General features: G+C 43.6%; 1 protein-coding gene across 4 annotated transcripts in view; it reads left to right on the top strand.

The window, feature by feature from the left end:
• nbeal2 (neurobeachin-like 2) overlaps positions 1-19317 on the top strand; it is a 231847-nt gene that overhangs the window by 111742 nt on the left and 100788 nt on the right. For 2 of the 4 annotated variants that reach the window (XM_078215895.1, XM_078215896.1), the window contains exons 8-14: positions 5167-5473; positions 6355-6461; positions 8007-8093; positions 12541-12624; positions 17133-17231; positions 17697-18271; positions 19061-19193. In XM_078215895.1, coding sequence (XP_078072021.1) covers positions 5167-5473; positions 6355-6461; positions 8007-8093; positions 12541-12624; positions 17133-17231; positions 17697-18271; positions 19061-19193 — 1392 coding nt within the window. The remainder of the gene's footprint in view (positions 1-5166; positions 5474-6354; positions 6462-8006; positions 8094-12540; positions 12625-17132; positions 17232-17696; positions 18272-19060; positions 19194-19317) is intronic. The other 2 variants (XM_078215897.1, XM_078215899.1) reach the window with 2 other exon arrangements.

The following is a 19317-nucleotide window of genomic DNA, read 5'->3' on the forward strand; positions in this document are numbered from 1 at the left end:
GCAAATATCAAACAACAATTGCTGTCAGCAAATATACTAGCCCATTATGACCCCTGAGACAACTCTTTGTAAGCTGTGATGCCTCCCCCTATGGGATAGGAGCGGTATTATCGCACCATTGGGACGATGGGATAGAATGTCCAATTGCGTGCACATTGCAAACCCTGGTGGATGCAGAGAGGAAGTATGCCCAGATGGTCGGCATTTCACCATATTAACCAACCACAAACCTCTGTTGCTGGGCAACAGAGGTTTGTGGCAAACCTCCAATGCTGGGCACTCTGTTAGGTGCCTATTAATATACCTTAGAATATCGTCCAGGGAGACATATAGCCAATGTGGATGCCATGAACTGGCTGCCACTGACCACCATCCTACCTTTTCCTCCGAAGTTGGATGAAGTTGTCATGACTGAACTTCATGGACACTCTGCCACTATCCACCAAGCAAACTCAGGCATGCACCCAAAAGGACCTGATGTTGGCAAAACTACATCACATTGTCCAAAGTGGTGGACCACAGAGGATTTGAAACTTTATCTCTCTAAATATCAGGAGTTGAGTATAGAAGATGACATCATCTTGTGGGTAGCCCAGGTAGTTGTCCCATATCCAGTCCAGTGACTAATATTTCAAGAGTTGAACAATGGCTGCCCAGGAATTCCTAAGATGAAAATGCTCACAAGGAGCTATGTCTGGTGGCCTGGCATGGACAGTGATAGTGAAAACCTGGTAAAGCTGTACAAAACCAGAAGGCCCCACCAGCAGCCTTGTTGCACCCTTGGGAATGTCTGGGGAAACCCTGGGTGCGAGTATTTGCAGATTTTGAAGGGCCATTTATAGGCTCCATGTTTTAAGTTCTCATTGATGCCCATTCAAAATGGATCAATGTGCACCGGATGGCCTCTACTACCTGTTACAATACCATAGAGTAACTCCGTCAATCTCTTATTATGCATTGTATACCCAAAGTTCTCATGACGGACAATGGGATCCCATTTACCAGCGGGGAGTTTCAGACCTACATGACAATGAATGGAGTAAGGCGCATCTGCACGGCATCCTACCACTCATCCTCAAACGGCCTGGCTGAGCGGGCAGTCCAGACATTCAAAAATGCCTTGAAGAAACAAACCACAGGTTCTCTAGAAACAAAGCTGGCACCTTTCCTTTTTAACTATAAATATCCCCGGGGAAGCTATTGATGGGCAGACTAGGCTTAACCTGACGTTCCTAAATTTGGCCAGCAATGTCGAGTTAAAACAAGAAGCCCAGAAAAGGGGCCATTGTGAGAGACTGGATAGAGGCTTCAAACCGAGAAATACGGTCCAGGTGAGGAACTTCAGCGACGGCTGTCTGTTGATTCTGGGAGTTATTCTCAAGAAAACAGGACTGGTGTCTTTCTTATAAGGTAAAAATCAGGGAGAAAACCTTAAAAAAGCACGTAGATCACCTCCATCACAGAGAACCCTTCGCAGAGGCAGCTGTTTCTATGGACGCGCCAACTTCACACTGACCTGTGGATGGGAAACTCCGTCCTCTAAGAGTCAGTCACCTGGACAATGAAGATTATGACTCGGACATGGAAACAGAGGAAGCACATTCCCAGTCAGAGGTCACCAATGAGGATGAGCCCCTTATTGTGGCTCTTCGACGCTCGTTATGGAAGAGGCTTTCACCTATCCGTCACACGGTCCCCGACCAGACCCTCTAAGCGGAGATCAGGCCACGCATAAAGAGACGGAGAAGGCCCCATCATCATGTGATTGAGGGAAAATCCTTGGACTCACGGTGGGGAGGTGAAGGAAGGGGTGTGATAACCCCCATGAGGTCCATGGGGAATCACTGACTGATCTCTCTGTGGGGCTCGATGAGTATGAGTTCTGCTGGTAGCAGGCAGTGGCCTGCCCAGCTGGAACTCATTACCTGAGCCTTTTATAAGGCAGGCCTGCTTAACTGTAGATAGGGACTAGTGTGTGTACACTGCGGTAGTGGTTTCACTTTGCATTCTGTAATAAGTCATGTTCCTTTCCAGTCAAGCTTCCTGAATCATTACATCAATCTATGATAGCCTCTGGATCCAAGTTTGGAAAAACATGAGATTGATGGGAAGAGGTAACCATCATTGGACTTCAATGAGGATAATGAGCCTTGACAGTGGAGGGGCATACTTGACATGTGTGACAGAAGCAAAGACCTTCTCAACTTTTCAAAATAGAATAGACTGGTACAAAGGAGTATAGGAATAAATTGACTAAATGGAATTAGCACAAGGAACACAGGAACAGGAATAGGTTTAAAGTTAAGTAAAGTTTATTTATTAGTGTCACAAGTAGGCTTACATTAACACTGCAATGGAGTCGCTGTGAAAATGCCCTAGTCACCACATTCTGGCGCCTGTTTGGGGACAGAGGGAGAATTTAGCATGGCCAATGCACCTATCCAGCACACCTTTGGAGTATGGAAGGAAGCCGGAGCATCCGGGGGAAACCCACACAGACACAGGGAGAATGTGCAAACCCCACATAGACAGCGACCCAAGCCAGGAATCAAACCCGGGCCCCTGGTGCTGTGAAGCAGCAGTGCTAACCACTGTGCCACCGTGCTGCCCCTAGGTTATTCTGGAACCCACTATAAGGGTGGGTTCCAGAATAACCGGTGGTGACCTCTGACTGGGTATCCACCGCCTCTGCCTCCATGTCTGACCCATAATCTTCATTGTCCAGGTGACTGGCTCTTAGAGAACAGAGTTTCCCATCCACAGGACGCTGATGGTGGGCGTCCATAGAAACAGTTTCCCCCTGTGACAGAGCTGATTTACGTGCTGCATTAAGGTCTTCTCCCTGATTTTTACCTTATAAGACACCAGTCCCGTTTTCTCGAGAATAACTTCCAGAATCCACAGAGAGCCAATGTCGAAGTTCCTCACGTGAACCATATTTCTCGGTTTGAATAGGTTATTCTGCTCTGTACCTGTCTGCCATTGAGCTGTATTCAATTCCATTTATTTCCCTTTGGTCCATATCCCTTAATAAAAATCTAAAAGTCCAGGGCTAAAAAATCTGCCATTTTGTGCAGAGAATTGAAGATTCTCAGCACTTTTTGTGAACAAATTATTTCCTGATTTCACACCTAAATGGCCTAGCTCTAATTTTAAGATGACATCATCTTGTTTTTGATTCCTCCACATCTATGGAAATAGACAGTCGTTACCCTGTCATATCTCTTTATCGTTTTAACAACCTTGAATAAATCACTCCTCAAGGGAATACAAACTAAGTTTATACAGCCTATTAACCCTTTAAGCCCTCACTACTGCTTGAGCAGAGGATAAACACCAGCATGAGCTGGTCGGAGCAAACAACCTGTTTCTATGTTGTTATCAGCGTCTTAAAGTAAAATCCTTATATTACTGAAGCCTATAAAGATACATCACAAGATAATTATGATGAGCATGGCCATTTGGGCCATCTTTGGTCATCTGTTGAAGGAGATCTTGGTATCCTTGCTGGAGTATAAAACTGTTTCTTTAATGATTTGGGGTTTCTGCCACATGTGTTCTATCTGACAGTCTATATGTTGATCACCTTTAGTGATCTATGTCTTAAAATTGCTCTCTGAACCCTTTGTATCTCAATTACTATTTTCCTTTCCCTTACCTATTTCGACATATCTATAAAATTATCTCTCAGATGCTTATTATCAAGCTGGAAAGCCAAATTCCTCCAATGGAAATGGATCTGCAAAATGAAATCATATTTTCCTCCATTAATATAGCAAACCACACCCGGCTAATCTATTTCGTAGAAGCTACAGCCCATTCAGACTAACCTGTTTATGGTGGTATTTTTTAAAGTATAAGGACAACAGTCTTCATCAGTGTCTTGTCTCAGTGAGAGTCTACATTAATGTAGGCTTAAGATGTCTACCTCCAGAGGCAGCCTCATGGCATATTTACATGACTACAGAAAGCCAGATGTGTTAATCAGTTTGCTTACATCTTAGAACCTAAACATACCCCTTTTCATATCAGGCAAAGGGTACAAATATCCTTATAAACATTGCATGCACAATCCTGGGTGACTGAGTTACCCAAGTTGCCCACTGTTCTCATGTATTAACAACTGTTTGTTCAATAGTTAGTTACCGTGTGTATGTTGCACATTTTGGGCAGAATTTTCTAGTCCGCATGCCACTGGGATTGTCTGGTTCCACCAAAAATCAATGGACTTTGGACACGAATGGGCAATTTAGCATAGCCAATTCAGCTAACCTGTACATCTTTGGACTGTGGGAGGAAACCGGAGCACCTGGAGGAAACCCACGCAGGCCCGGGGTGAATGTGTGAACTCCACGCAGACAGTCGCCCAAGGCCGGAATTGAACCCGGGTCCCTGGTGCTGTGAGGTGAAACTGGTCTTAAGATGTCTACCTTCAGAGGCAACCTCATGGTGCAGTCACATGACTAGTAAAAGCCATATGTGTCAATCAAACTGGTTTCATTTCAAAACTCAAACAGTGTTTATACGCCATGTGAGCTTTATCCCATTCTAAGTATCTCTTCTCAACCTACCCCTGTATCTCTCTATTTCTTTCTCTCTCACAGGAATATAGTTACTGCTAGATTAAAAGAAAACTCTCCCTATGCATCAGCCCAAATACTGAGTCACCTATTTCATTCAAACACATTTTATTCTCAGAAGGCATTCAATTACACCAGGAAGTGTTTTCTCTACTGGAATGGCAAGCTGGCAGGACAGACCATCCTGCCTTTGACATAAACGGCGAGATTTTTGTCCTATTGGTTTAGGGCGGCACGGTGTCACAGTGGTTAGCACTGCTGCCTTACAGCGCCAGGGACCTGGGTTCGATTCCTGGCTTGGGTTGCTACCTGTGTGGAGTTTGCACGTTCTCCCCGTGTCTGCGTGGGTTTCCTCCGGGTGCTCTGGTTTCCTTCCACAGTCTGAAAGACATGCTGATTAGGTGCATTGACCCAAACAGACGCTGGACTGTGGCGACTAGGGGAATTTCACCGTAATTTCATTGCAGTGTTAATGTAAGCCTTACTTGTGACACTAATAAATAAACTTTAAAACTAGGTCCATTTGACACATGACTATTCAGTCCTGGAGGGCCAGGTTTAAGTCTCTCTCTTCTTCTCCATGCAGCAAAATGCACTACTTGCCATCACCCCAAACTCCGTTGAGGTGCTTATGCTGGTTCTCAGGACCTCATGTGACACAGGAACTCAGGAGCAAAAGGACACCAGGCTGTTGCAAGTCTCCTTGAAGTGCCTAATTGGAATGATCCATATTCTCCATGCCAGCAGTCTTGACCAGAGGAGAGTGACGATCAAGACAATATTGGACAGCTACTTTAAGTTGTTGAATGCTGACAGGCCAGTGGCCGTCCTGGAAGAGGGGACGAAAACCCGACTAGAGGATGGTTTCATCACCCTGCGGATCGAAATGCTCAGTAAGTAAAGTTATCTTTGTGCCTCTGTGACCTGTGTTTGATAGGGGGTAAATTCTAAACTAATTTTCAGCAGCATTATTTCAGAGAGTGAGGAGTCAATTTATGTATAGAGCAAGCTGCATAGGGAGACTATCAAAGAATATAGCTCAAATGAAAATTAGATACCTCTCGGAAAATAATAATTTGTAATATAATATATGAATAATTTGAGACGTGACATGGAACGTGGAGCATGCTTCGGAGGTGACTTTTAATTTTTGTTCCTAAATCATTCCACCACTTGAGTTTTCCTCTTGTCATATTTGGAACTGGAGGCATGGTGGCACAGTGGTTAGCACTGCTGCCTCACAGCGCCAGGGAGCCAGGTTTGATTCCGGCCATGGGCCACTGTGCGGAGTCTGCAGGTTCTCCCCATGTCTGCGTGGGTTTCCTCCGGGTGCTCCAGTTTCCTCCCACAGTCCGAAAGACGTGCTGGTTAGGTGCATTGGCCATGCTAAATTCTCCCTCAGAGTACCCAAACAGGTGCTGGAGTGTGGCGACTAAGGGATTTTCACGGTAACTTCATTGCAGTGTTAATGTCAGCCCACTTGTGACACTAATAAATAAATGTTTTTAAAAACTTTAAACTTTAAGACTGTTATAGACTAACTGATAGAAATTGATTACTATGAATAGCCAACAACTCTTTTATCATTGTTTCATGCGACTACCTGGATGTTGTAAGGAAAACTAAGTGGAACTTGCTATTTTCTTTGTCTAGCAATTCCTGTGTTGTGTTTCTGAGGAAGAGTGGTACTAACTGAGCCACTGTGGATTGCTCAAGTTGCACCTCTTATCTCACTGCGCTGCTGTGATGCTAGATTGCATATTTTGTGTTGCAGGTGCTATCTCAGACATGTTGAATTGTAAGGATCGAGCTGTGCTTCAGACGGTGTTTCTTAATAATAACTGCTTTGAGCACATCATCCGACTCATCCAGAACAGCAAGGTATGGACGGCTTACCGTATAGTCCCATCTTATTGCTTGCTGTTGCCTTGCTATGCTTTCATTCTTCTGGATGCTTAAAAGTGAAGTTGGGCAACTGAAGATTATGTGGATGAAAAGGAATACTCAAAATCTGAAACTCAAATTCAAGACTCAAGATAGGTTGAAGCTTGGGGAGAACATCTCTTATCATTTGTTACCCCAGTTTTCTCCCTTCTTGTGGGAGGGCTATCAGGGAAGAGCAGGGGGAGTGGGACTAATTGGATAGCTCTTTCAGAGAGGTGGCATTGACACGATGGATTGAACAATGGCCTTTTGTGCTGTAACATTCCATGATTCCAATCCTTCTGGTTCTTTGGTCAGGTACTGGCCACCATTTATTACCCAATCAAACTGGCTATTCTTTGTGTATCAGCCTTGAAATTGAAAATGTTGGCTATTCAACCATGCAGTGAATGGAATCATCGAGTTCAAACCCACTATTCTCTGGACACGCAAACTCATGGGGTTTAGATTTTCGTCATCACCATCTGAGATATAATTTGGTCGAAGGGACCACCAGCCCCCACAGCATCCATGTGATTTTTCAAAAACAGTAAGCCTGCCTGTGTGTGAGTATATAGCTGAGCCAGAGCATATGCCAATGAGTTTATATATCAATGTGTGGTCATAAATAGATGCAAATGAGTATGTGATTGAGTCTGACTGCTTACAAGCATGTGCATGGAGTGCAAGAGTGAGTGAATTAGAATTTGCAAGTGAGTACGAGTAATATGAGAAGGAGCGTGTTTGTGTGACCAATCAGTCTACAAGGATGTTGGTTTGTACATCTTTGAAGGGCATTGGTCCAGGCTGAGGGTCATTGTAATGGAAGATAAGATATCTACAAAAGATAGTGTCATATATAATCTTCAGTTTTGTTAGCTGCACAGAGCATGGGACCCCAGAACATCCTGCAGTGGCTCCTTTGAAAACAGCAGTGAGAAGGAGCAAGCTTTCAACTTCAAACCAATCTATGAGCTGATCCAATCTGAAAAGTATCAGTGCCGGCTGGATCCACAGTGCGCTCGGTCAGTAGCACTGTGCCATGGTGGTTGGCCATTTTCTGATCAGCTTCCATACTAGTTTGAATTTTCTATCTCTGCAGTCTTAGAAAATAACTTTTTTAAACTTGGATACAGACCCAACTTCATGGATCATATCAAATTTCCGCAAGAGGGGATCTCCTAGCATGTTTCTCTGGAACCTTACATCTATCTCCCACCCAAGTTATAACAAGACATCAAAGGAACCCCTGCAAGAGTTCAGGGTCAATATGTTTCTGGGTAAAATGGATGAACGCTTAAAACAAAAACACCTCACCCCTCCACATTTCCCCCCAACGCTTTTTAACCTGAGAGTTAACATTAAAGATGATTTGATGTTTGCACTGTTGTGTGTTTTGCAAGCTTTGTCTGGTTTCTGATGTCATGTTTTTTTCCTCTCTTTTTGTCGCTTTTCCAACTCCTCCCTCATTCACCTACCCACCCTTCACCCTCTCTTTGACAGCTCTATGTAAGCAGTAGGTCTAAGGATGACAGCAAGGGTGGGAGTGATCTTGCCACTCAGTTACTGACTGAAATCAATCTCAGCAAGGTATTACTGGAGACGTCGATACTCTGGAGAAAATGGCCAGGCCTGATGTCAGCATGGTGTCATCAACAACTTTGAAATTGACCCTCCTCCATTCCCATTTATCTCTGTCTCTCTTGTTCCCTTTCACTTTTAGTTTTGTCCTGATGTCTGTTGCATTCTTTCCCTTATTTGTATCTCTGTCCTTTCTCTCTACTTCTCTCATGCTCCCTGTGTTTTCCCATTCTCTTCCAAACATTTTGATAAATTTCTATCATTTTTTATTTCCCTTTACTATTTTGGTTTGTTGCACTCATGCTTTCTTTAATTTCCCTACTTTGTTTCTGTTGCATTCTCCCTCATTCATTCTCTCTTTTCAGTTCATTTCTCTCCTTTCCTCTTTCTTTGTCCTTTGTTCCGCTTTACCCTTTTCTCGTTGTTTTCCTACTCTCTCTCCTTTTCCTTTCTCTTTCCTTTTGCTGCTTCTCCCCTGTTCCTCTTTGTCCCCAATCCCCTTGATAATCTCTACTGCTGTGTTTTCTATTCTCCTTCACTCCTCACCCCTCCTTAAAAGGAGGCAAGACATAACTTGTGTACTGGAAAAGAAGGAGCTTTTTTAAAAAAAAAAGCAAAGCAAATCTGAAAGCAAATCTTCATCTGTGAAATATGTATGGAGAATTACAGCATGCTGACACCAGCTGGCTGCTGGAGGTGCTGATCCTGTCTCTTGTCCTGTGTTCCATAAGTCTGCCAATCATCAGCATTATCTGATTTGCTTTATTGAAATGCATGATTGTGAAGATAATAACATCACCCCACAACAAGAAGGTGCAAATACCGAAATACAGACTTCATATACTGACATGAAATATATAAATCTATTGTGATACTGTGCTGTGATATAGCGTCACACTAGTACATTCCGTCCACTTCAGCTAATCAAAATGAGTCAGCATTGATTTTTGAAGAGTAGGTCATGTTTGGCCAATTTAGTTGAATTCTTTGAGGCTCTTAAGCCAACGGGCAGGTTTGTCCGCACAAGAGCAGAAATGTGCCGGGACATAGATTAAGTGAATGGGCAAAACTGGCAAATGGAATTCAGTGTGCAAAGTCATCCACTTTGAACCAAGAAGAACAAATTAGAATACTTTGTTAATGGTGGGAGTTTAAGAATTATGGAAAAACAAAGGTATTTGAGTGGTAAGGAGCACATCCCTAACGGCAAGCAAAATATTACAAAATGTGATCAAAAAATGAATGGAATTTCAAGGGGGCGAGATTACAGAAATGTAAAGGAGATGCTTCTGCTGCACACAACCTTAGCGTTAGACTCCTTCTGGAGCACTGTATTCACGTCTGGAAACCACATCTCATGAAGGATATAATGGTCTGGAGAGAGAGCATTACCAGAATGATGCCAGAACTGAAAGAGTTAAATTACAAGTTCAGGTTCATTGGCTTGCATTCCCCAGAGCATAAAAGTTCGAGGAGTGACCTAACTGTTTAAAATGGTAAAGGGATTCTATTGGGTAGATACAAATAAATCATTTTGTCTCATGGGGAAATCCAAGAGGATGCACAATGGTTAAAATTGGAGCTGGGTGTTCAGGCATTCTGAGGTACACCCATAGCGCTGTTAAGGAGATCAAGAATTTTAAATCAGTAGGGGCGTTAAGAGAAATGGAGCGAAAGTAGGTACAGCTGAGGTACAAGTCAGTTATAATCAACTCCTCAGATACTGAAACAGTCCATGTCCAAATGCATCAAAACCTGGACAATATCCAGGTTTGGCCTGACAAGTGACAAGTAACCATCACGTCATACAAGTGCCAGGCAATGACCATCTCCAAAAAGAGAGAATCTAACCATCACCCCTTCACGCTCAATGGCAATACCGTCACTGAATCCCCCACTGTCAACCACCTGGGGGTTACCATTGACCAGAAACTGAACTGGACTAGCCACAAAAATATTGTGACTACCAGAGTAGGTCAGGGGCTTGAAATCCTGTGATGCAATACTCTCCAGTTGTCTGGATGAGTGCAGCTCGAACATTACTTGAGAAGTTTGACGCCATCCAGGACAAAGCAGCCTGCTTGACTATCTCTCCTTCTAAAGCATGAACTCCCTCCACCACTGACGAACAGTGGGTCTACCATCTACAAGATGCACTGCAGGAACTCAACAAGGCTCCTTAGGCAGCACCTTCCAAACTCATGACCACTAGCATCTAGAAGGATAAGGTCAGTCGATACCTGCGAACACCACTTGGAAGTTCCCCCCCCCCAAGTCACTCATCAACCTGATTTGGAAATATATCGCTGAACCTTCACTATCACTGAGTCAAATTCCTGGAACTTCCTCCCCAACAGCACTGTGGATGTACCTGCACCTCAGGGACTGCAGCAGTTCAAAAGGGCAGCTCACCACCTCCTTCTGAAGGACAATTAGGGATGGGCAATAAATGTTGGCCTAGCCAGTGATGTCCACATCCCGTAAATTAATTTTTAGAAATCAAATTGAATGGCAGAATAGACTCAAAGACCTGAATTCCTATTCCAATCCTACATTCTTTTGAGAGGTGTAGTTGGAGTTGCCCAACTATTGGGCTTCATAGGAAAGTAGTGGCTTATTGAGAGAGGGAAAAGTAAACTTCTTGAATGTAATGTTATGAGGTCAGTATAAGGTTAGGAATGATATTTGCAGTCTGCACATTGCATGATCTTCCTGTTCAGTGGTGGAAGATGATCTCTGCTGCAGCAAGGGGGAACAAAGTGATCTTTGCATACATGTTGTGGTGTGATGTTAATTTTTTAATATCATTAAAACATTTTTACTGATTCTTGTGTTTGTGGTGAACATATTATGTGATGTAACGTCATGGTGACTTGTGTCTGCAATTATCCAGTTGAGCATTGCTGGCTATGACCAGAGGATAAAGACAAGAATGTTCTTGACTCTTAGAGGTTTTGATAAAACTTATTAAAATGTAGGTACATTCCTTGATCTGTCTGGGAGAAAATAGCAAATTTGGGAAAGAATTTTGATAAATGCCAGCCTTGCAGGTGATGTCCACATTCGGCAGTCCTTTTTAATGTGTCACAACACTCCTCATTCTACCCCAAACAAATGTACACATGCACATGGATTAGAGCTTTACAGAATGTTTTACACTCTTCTCTCCCAGCTTATGTTTACATTCATTCTCAGGATGCAGTGCATGGCTAACAAGACCACACTTGCTGATGGCCCGCCCCAGTGGCCATGAGAAAGTGGAATTGGTCTTTTTTCCTTTAACTGCTGTAGCTGCAGAATGCGTATTTATACATAACATTGCCTGGTGGTATACCTCTCATCTGGATATTTTTTCCAGGAAAAAAAACATGTTAAAGCATGTTTGCGAACTGACAAGTTTTCGTTCAGCTGAACACCGCAATATGTGGCTCTGCGCTACTTGCGCTACTATTGTGCTATTTAAAATTACAAGCCAAGAAGATCCGAGGTGCTGAAATGGTTGTTCTCAATTAAATTCCCAGTAGAGCTTCTTAAATCTGTCATTTCCTGAGCTAAGGAAGCGAAGTAAAATAGACAGGTTTCCCCTCCCAATAGCTAATCTATCACCCCACACTAGAAAAATCACAGGTGACAATTTTGCCAAATTTGCCCCCGAGCCATGTTGGTTAAATAAATGGCCAATGCTTGTTTTGTTAAATTATTATTCATTCTCCAGATGTGTGTTGCTGGCAAGGATAGTATTTATTTCTAATTCTTAGCTGCCCCGATAACACTTCTGTCCAAATTAAGGACAGAAGTAGGGATGTTCATTGATGATTGCAGATTGTTCAGCACCATTTGTGGATCATCAGATACTGAAGACATCCATGTCCATATGCAGAAAGACCTGGACAATATTCAAGCTTGGATTGATAAAGGGGCAAGTGACATTTGCACCACACAAGTGCCAGGCAATGACCATCTCCAACAAGAATGAATCTAATCATTTCTGCTTGACAGTCAATGGCATTACCATCACTGAATCCTCTACAATGAGTATCTCGAGGGTTCCCATTGATCAGAAACTGAACTGGCCCAGCCATATAAATGCTGTGGTTACAAGAGCAGGCCAAAGACTGGGAATTGTGCCGGTGTAAAATAGTGGTGGTGGAACCTTTCCTTGAACTGCTGCTGATCCTTGTAGCAGTTTCATACAGCTGAATGGCTTGTTAGGCCACTGCAGAGAGCAGCTACGAGTCAATGATGTTGGTGTCTTTGTCTGAAAATTACAATCATAGAAGAATGCAAGTGGAATCCTTCTGGGGTAAAATCAGATCTTGTTTCCTCATCTACTTTACCAAACAAACGTACACATCATAGCCAGCCTGGTTCCTGTGATGGATTGTTGCAGCGCAATGTCATAATGTTTGTACTTACAGGGTTATTGTATTGTTGCCATTCTCTGGATCCTTTGCAGGTATTTGAGAAAGAGTCAGACTCCATCACAGTGCATGCTATCAGAGTGCTAACAGCAATAATGAAGAACTCACCCTCTGCCAAGGTATGCCCGCCAGATTGCCAATGTCAGGGATTGCTGTTCTCAAGATTAAAGACAGAAAATGCTGGAAATACTCAGCAGGTCAGGCAGCATTTGTGGAGAAAGAAACAGAGTTAATGTTTCAGCTTGATGACTTCTCAGCAGAACTGGGCAAAGTTGGAAGTGTAGTTTGGTAGAATAATGAACAGCTCCACCTGAAAGCACAAACCAGAAAAACAAGAGTTAAGACTGAAACATGCCATGAAATCATACAAAATGGAGACATTAAACTCAACTTGAGTCGAGAAAGTTGTCATGTGCCTAATCGAAAAACAAAGTGCTGTTCCTTGAGTGCTCTGACAAAGAGTCATCCAGTCTCAAAACATTAGTTCTGTTCTCTCTTCATAGATGCTGTCAGACCTGCTGAGATTTTCCAGCATTTTATGTTTTTGTTTCAGATTCCAGCATCCACAGTAATTTGATTTATTATGTTATGCTGTTCCTTGAACTCGCTTTATGTCACCGAGAGATCTCAACATGAAAGCAAGCTGGAGTGTTAAAATGGCGTGCTACTGGAGGCTCAGGGTCATGCTTATGGACTGATGTTGTTCTAAGCTTTGCTGACACGCATGATAAGCAATCTTGCAATCTCAAACCAGCTCCTGGTGGCTATTGTGGAGAGGCCAAAGGATAGTTGGTGTGGCAAATATAAATAATACTATTCTGATGTAGTAGGTGGATGTTCATCTAAAATTGAGCATTGAGTCAGGAGAGAGGAATTCTTACTCGACGTTTAACTGTGCTGTATCTGGAAGTGCTTTGGAGGCAAATGTAGAATTATAGAGTCTTAACAGAGCAGAAGGAGGTCATTTGGCCCATCGAGTCTGCACCGAACACAATCCCACCCAGGCCCTATCCCCATAACCCCATACATTTACCCTAGCTAGTCCCCCTGATAATTTAGCATGACCAATCCACCTAACCCACACATCTTTTGGACTGTGAGAGGAAACCGGTGCACTGGGAGGAAATCCACATAGACACGGGGAGAATGTGCAAACTCCACACAGACAGTGACCCAAGCCGGGAATTGAACCCGGATCCCTCACGCTGTGTCACGGTGCCACCCTACTCTCTTTTCTTACATGAGGTAAAGGACAAATCTGGGTCTTTTTCTTTTCAAAGATTTATTCACAAGAACACAAACTCCCCTTTACTGGATGGAATGCATCCCAGGATACTGAAAGAAATGTCAGAGGTAATAGCAGATGCGTTAGTGGTTATTTATCAAAATTCATTGGATTCTGGGGTAGTGCCGGCAGATTGGAAAATGGCTAATGTGACGCCGCTGTTTAAAAAAGGAAATAGACAAAAGGCGGGTAACTACAGGCCGGTTAGCTTAACGTCTGTCGTTGGGAAAATGCTGGAATCCATCATTAAAGAAGAAATAGCAGGCCATCTGGATAAGAATGGTTCAATTAAGCAGACGCAGCATTGCTTGACGAACGTGTTGGATGTTTATGAAGATGTGACTAGTGCGGTTGACGGAGGGGAACCGGTGGATGCGGTGTTTTTGGATTTCCAAAAGGCGTTTGATAAGGTGCCTCACAAAAGGTTGCTGAAGAAGATTGGGTCACACGGAGTTGGGGGTAGGGTGTTAGCGTGGATTGGGGATTGGCTATCCCTCAGGAAGCAGAGAGTCGGAATAAATGGGTGCTTTTCTGGTTGGCGGATGGTAACTAGTGGCGTGCTGCAGGGATCGGTACTGGGGCCTCAACTATTTACTATTTATATAGACGATCTGGAGGAGGGGACTGAGTGTAGGGTAACAAAATTTGCAGACGTCACAAAGATAAGTGGAAAAGTGAATCGTGTGGAGGGCGTAGAAGGTCTGCAGAGAGATTTGGACAGGCTGAGTGAGTGGGCGAGGATCTGGCAGATGGAATATAACGTTGACAAATGTGAGGTTATTCATTTTGGAGGAAATAATAACAAATTGGATTATCTAAATGGAAAAAAATTACAACATGCTACTGTGCAAAGGGAGCTGGGGGTCCTTGTGCATGAGACGCAAAAACCCAGTCTGCAGGTGTAACAGGTGATCAAGAAGGCAAATGGGATATTGGCCTATATCGCAAGGGGGATAGAATATAAAAGCAGAGATGTCTTGCTGCATCTGTACAGGGCATTGGTGAGGCCGCAGCTGGAATACTGTGTGCAGTATTGGTCCCCTTATTTGCGGAAGGATATATTGGCCTTGGAGGGAGTGCAGAGAAGGTTCACCAGGTTGATACCAGAGATGAGGGGTGTTGATTATGAGGAGAGACTGAGCAGATTGGGTTTGTACTCGTTGGAATTTAGAAGGCTGAGGGGGGATCTTATAGAGACCTATAAGATAATGAAGGGGCTGGATAGGGTAGAGGTGGAGAGATTCTTTCCACTTAGAAAGGAAGCTAGAACGAGAGGGCACAGCCTCAAAATAAAAGGGGGTCAGTTTAGGACAGAGTTGAGGAAGAACGTCTTCTCCCAGAGGGTGGTGAATCTCTGGAATTCTCTGCCCCCTGAAGTGGTGGAGGCTACCTCGTTGAATATGTTTAAATCACGGATAGATGGATTCCTGATCGGTAAGGGAATTAGGGGTTGTAGGGATCAGGCGGGTAAGTGGAACTGATCCACTTCAGATCAGCCATGATCTTATTGAATGGCGGGGCAGGCTCGAGGGGCTAGATGGCCTACTCCTGCTCCTATTTCTTATGTTCTTACCTCCCCCTATGTTGTGCATAGCAATTTATATATTCTTGAGGATGATTCTCAGATCTTTCCCAAATTAGTAATAAGATCTCTCACATTGAAGCATGCACTTCATTGTAACAAGATTCCAACATTAAGGGAAAGGACTTTCTGTGCATTCCTACAACCATCCACAGAATGCCTGTAATTCATTGCGTATAACCCTGAAGCCTATTTGTTGACAACAACTTGTCTATTTTCTCCTTTCAAACCCAGGAAGGTTTTCTTCACAAGCCTTGCCAGTCACCCATGTCACATGCTTAACCATTCTCTTTGGAAAAAACCCTCCTCCATTTCCTACTTTATTTTGTAAACACTCAGTGCTCAAATTGTGTTCATGGAACAAGAGTTTACATGTATCCGATTTATTCAAAAGTTTCATGGTTTCAAACGTTTCTGTGATATCACCTTTCAGTCTTCACTTTTCAGGAGAGAAGACTAATTTTTCAGCTCCTTTAAGACACAAAATCCATTCTTTCTCTGGACCTTTGTAACTCCCTGCAGCCCTTCCATTGGGATTGGCATCCTTCCATTACAACAGATAATGGGAATGCTACCTCAGAACTTTAAAACGTGCTCCGTTAAAACTTGCCGCAGAAATGCCTGCCTCTCCCTGCCAAAAGCACAATCATTAGGGGCACTCCTATAACATAATAACAATATTATGGAATTCATTTGTTAATATTTACCAATCTCACTGTCTAATGTTCTTTTCCATTGTGGAGATTTGCGCATATAATAGAGGCTGACATTTTAGTGTAGTATCAAGGAATTTCTCCACCTTTGAAAGAGGAAAGAGTGTCTTAAAGGAAGCGAGAGAGGTGAAGAGACTTAGGAGATGAATTCCAGAACTTAGAATCCATAGAATCCCTACAGTGCAGAAGGAGGCTATTCAGCCCATCGAGCCTGCACCAACAACAATCCCACCCAGGCCCTATCCCCGTAACCCCATGTATTTACCCTGCTAATCTCCCTGACACTAAGGGCCAATTTAGAATATCCAATCAACCTAACCCGCACATCTTTGGAGTGTGGGTGGAAAGCGGAGCACCCGGAGGAAACCCACGCAGACACAGGGAGAACGTGCAAACTCCACACAGACAGTCACCTGAGCCCAGAATTGAATCCGGGTCCCTGGCGCTGTAAGGCAGCAGTGTTAACCACTGTGCCACCGTGCTGCCCAGCAACTTGGGGCCAAAATGACCAATGTTGTGTCTTCCAGTGAGCTACAGAGGCCATGGTTGAATTTCTTCATGCGACATTAAACTAAGGCCCCATTTGTCCTCTCAGATGGAGGCAAAAGATCCCACACATTATTTCAAAGAGGACCTGGGGTGTTCTCCATGGTGTCCTAACCAATATCTATTACTCAACTATTATCACTAAAATAGATTATCTGTTGATAATTTCATTGTTGTTTGTGGAATTTCCTGTGCAGAGTTTGGCTGCCATATTTTCCTATGTATCAACGGTAAGCACATTTTAAAAGTACTTCCTTGTCTGTAAAGTTTGGATGTTCTGAGGACATGAAAGGCAAGATATAATCTTTCTTTTATCTAACAACCTATTGGTAGAATTGCAATGATGTGATTCATTGTGATGGTACAAGATTTTGTTTGTAGTTAGTGGGGAAAAAATGTCATATTCCCATTTCTAAAGAATGGTTTGTCCTTTGCAATGTTTGCAGCTACTCAAATTATATTAAAGAAATTCATTTAGCAGCTATAACTTTCTGCCAACAGGAGGTATTCAAGGAGCGGATTGGTTACTCACATCTGTATGAAGTGCTCAAAAGCCAGGGAGAACCAACAAAGCATCTTCTGCAGGAACTCATGAACATGGTAAGCGCATGGCTCCTGGGTGGTTAAGGCACTGCCTGAGATAACAGTACACCAGATGTGCTACATTTGGTATGAATGCCCTGTGCTGAGAGAGGGAGGTAGACGGTGGGCTTCCCGCTCCTGACCAATTTCCATTTTGATCTCAGGATGTGGGCATAGCCGGCCAGCTTGTGATGTATTGTTTCTCCCTCATTGGCCTGAAGAGGTGGTGGTGGTGGACATTCTAGGAGCAGGCATACATTACAACTGCATGATTTTTCCTCCTACATTGGACCCAATTTTCATCCTCTCCATTAATCATGAATGAGTCGGGCACAAGGTTAAATTAGCAGTGCACCATTATGGCTTCTTTCCAGATGACAGAAAGAGCCATCAGAGCCACCTTGGGGAGCCTCACAGTGCAGCACAGGTAATGATGACAAACTCCAATCAATGCATTTCACAACGATTCCCTTATATCTGCAGGCTATTGAAGATGAGAACATGACCTCCCTCATCACAATCAATAATGAGCAGCCACTGTTGATCCTGGTGCAGTGGATTCCTGACCTGAAATCTCGCAATCTACAGATCTTTGTCTCCAACTGGCTGAAGAAAGTTTGTGGCGCTACCTTGCGGACTCGCATGACCTGTGTGAAGGCTGGGATGCTCAGCGCCACACTGGAATCATTGGGCCGTTATTCCCAGCTCGACAGGAAGTGTGGCGAGAACCTTATTGACCTGCTGGAGGTACTGGGTAGCCTCTCCATACAACCTGGAGAACTTCGTCAGCTAATAAAACTACTTCAGACTGATGATGGAAAAGCACACCCATACTCTGCCCGTGTCATTCGGGCCTTATCAGCTATGGCAAGGAAGGATGGGTCTGAAAGTGTGCTGCAGTATTTTGACCTTACTCCTAGTATGGCTGGAATAATGGTTCCCACCATTCAAAAGTGGCCGGGTAATGGTTTTGCTTTCCACACGTGGCTCTGTCTGAATGAGGAGCGGGAAGATAGTTGCTTGTTCAGCAAGAGACCGAAACGAAAACAACTATACAGGTAGGAATTGTAAAATATAAGGCACCTTTGTACTCAAAACTGTTGGGTATTATCCACCTATCAAGGAAATAATAGTCAAGTATCATCTGTCTGTACAAGTAGGAATGGTCAAGCATCACCCAAATGTACAGGTAAGAATTGACAACTTGTACAAATAGGGAAGGTTAATAAAATCATAATGAATAGGAGCAGGAGTAGACCATTTAGCCCATCGAGCCCTGCTTCACCAGTCATCAAGAGTGGTCCTAACTCCACTTTCCTGCCTGTCCCCCATAACCCCTGGCTCTCTTGTCGTTCAAAAATCTGCCTAGCTCGGCCTTGAATATATTCAATGACTCAGCCTCCACTACTCTCTGTGGAAAATAATTCCAAAGACTCATGACCGTCTGAGAGAATAAATTCCTCCTCATCTCAGTCTTAAATGGGAAGCTCCTTATTTTTAAACTGCGTCCCCTAGTTCGAATCTCCCACAAGGGGAAACATCCTTTCAGCATCCACCCTGTCAATTCCCCACAGGATCTTATATGTTTCAATGAGATCATCTCTCATTCTTCTAAACTCCAACGAGTATAGGCAAACTTGCTCAAGCTTTCCTCATAAGGCAATCGCCTCATTCCAGGAATCAGCCTGGTGAACCTTCTCTGAACTTCTTCCAATGGAAGTATATCCCTCTTTAAATAAGGAGACCAAATCTATACACAAACTTCCAAGAAGCAGGGATGTGTCGAAGCAGTGGTTAGAACATTCACTGACATATTTTACTTTTCTCTTTCTCGCCTTTTCCTGCAGTTTCTTCACAGTAAGTGGGACCGGGTTCGAGGCCTTCTTCACGTCGGATGGGATGTTGGTCGTTGCGGTTTGCACAAAGAAAGAATATATGACTGTGGCTCTGCCAGAATTCTCCTTTAGTGACTCGCTCTGGGTACGTTCTTCTGCATGACCTCTTGAGGTGGAGATGCCAGCGTTGGACTGGGGTAAACACAGTAAGAAGTCTCACAACACCAGGTTAAAGTCCAACAGGTTTATTTGGTAGCAAAAGCCACTAG

This window comes from Mustelus asterias, chromosome 7 (assembly GCF_964213995.1).
Source record: "Mustelus asterias chromosome 7, sMusAst1.hap1.1, whole genome shotgun sequence".
Taxonomy (NCBI): Eukaryota; Metazoa; Chordata; class Chondrichthyes; order Carcharhiniformes; family Triakidae; genus Mustelus; species Mustelus asterias.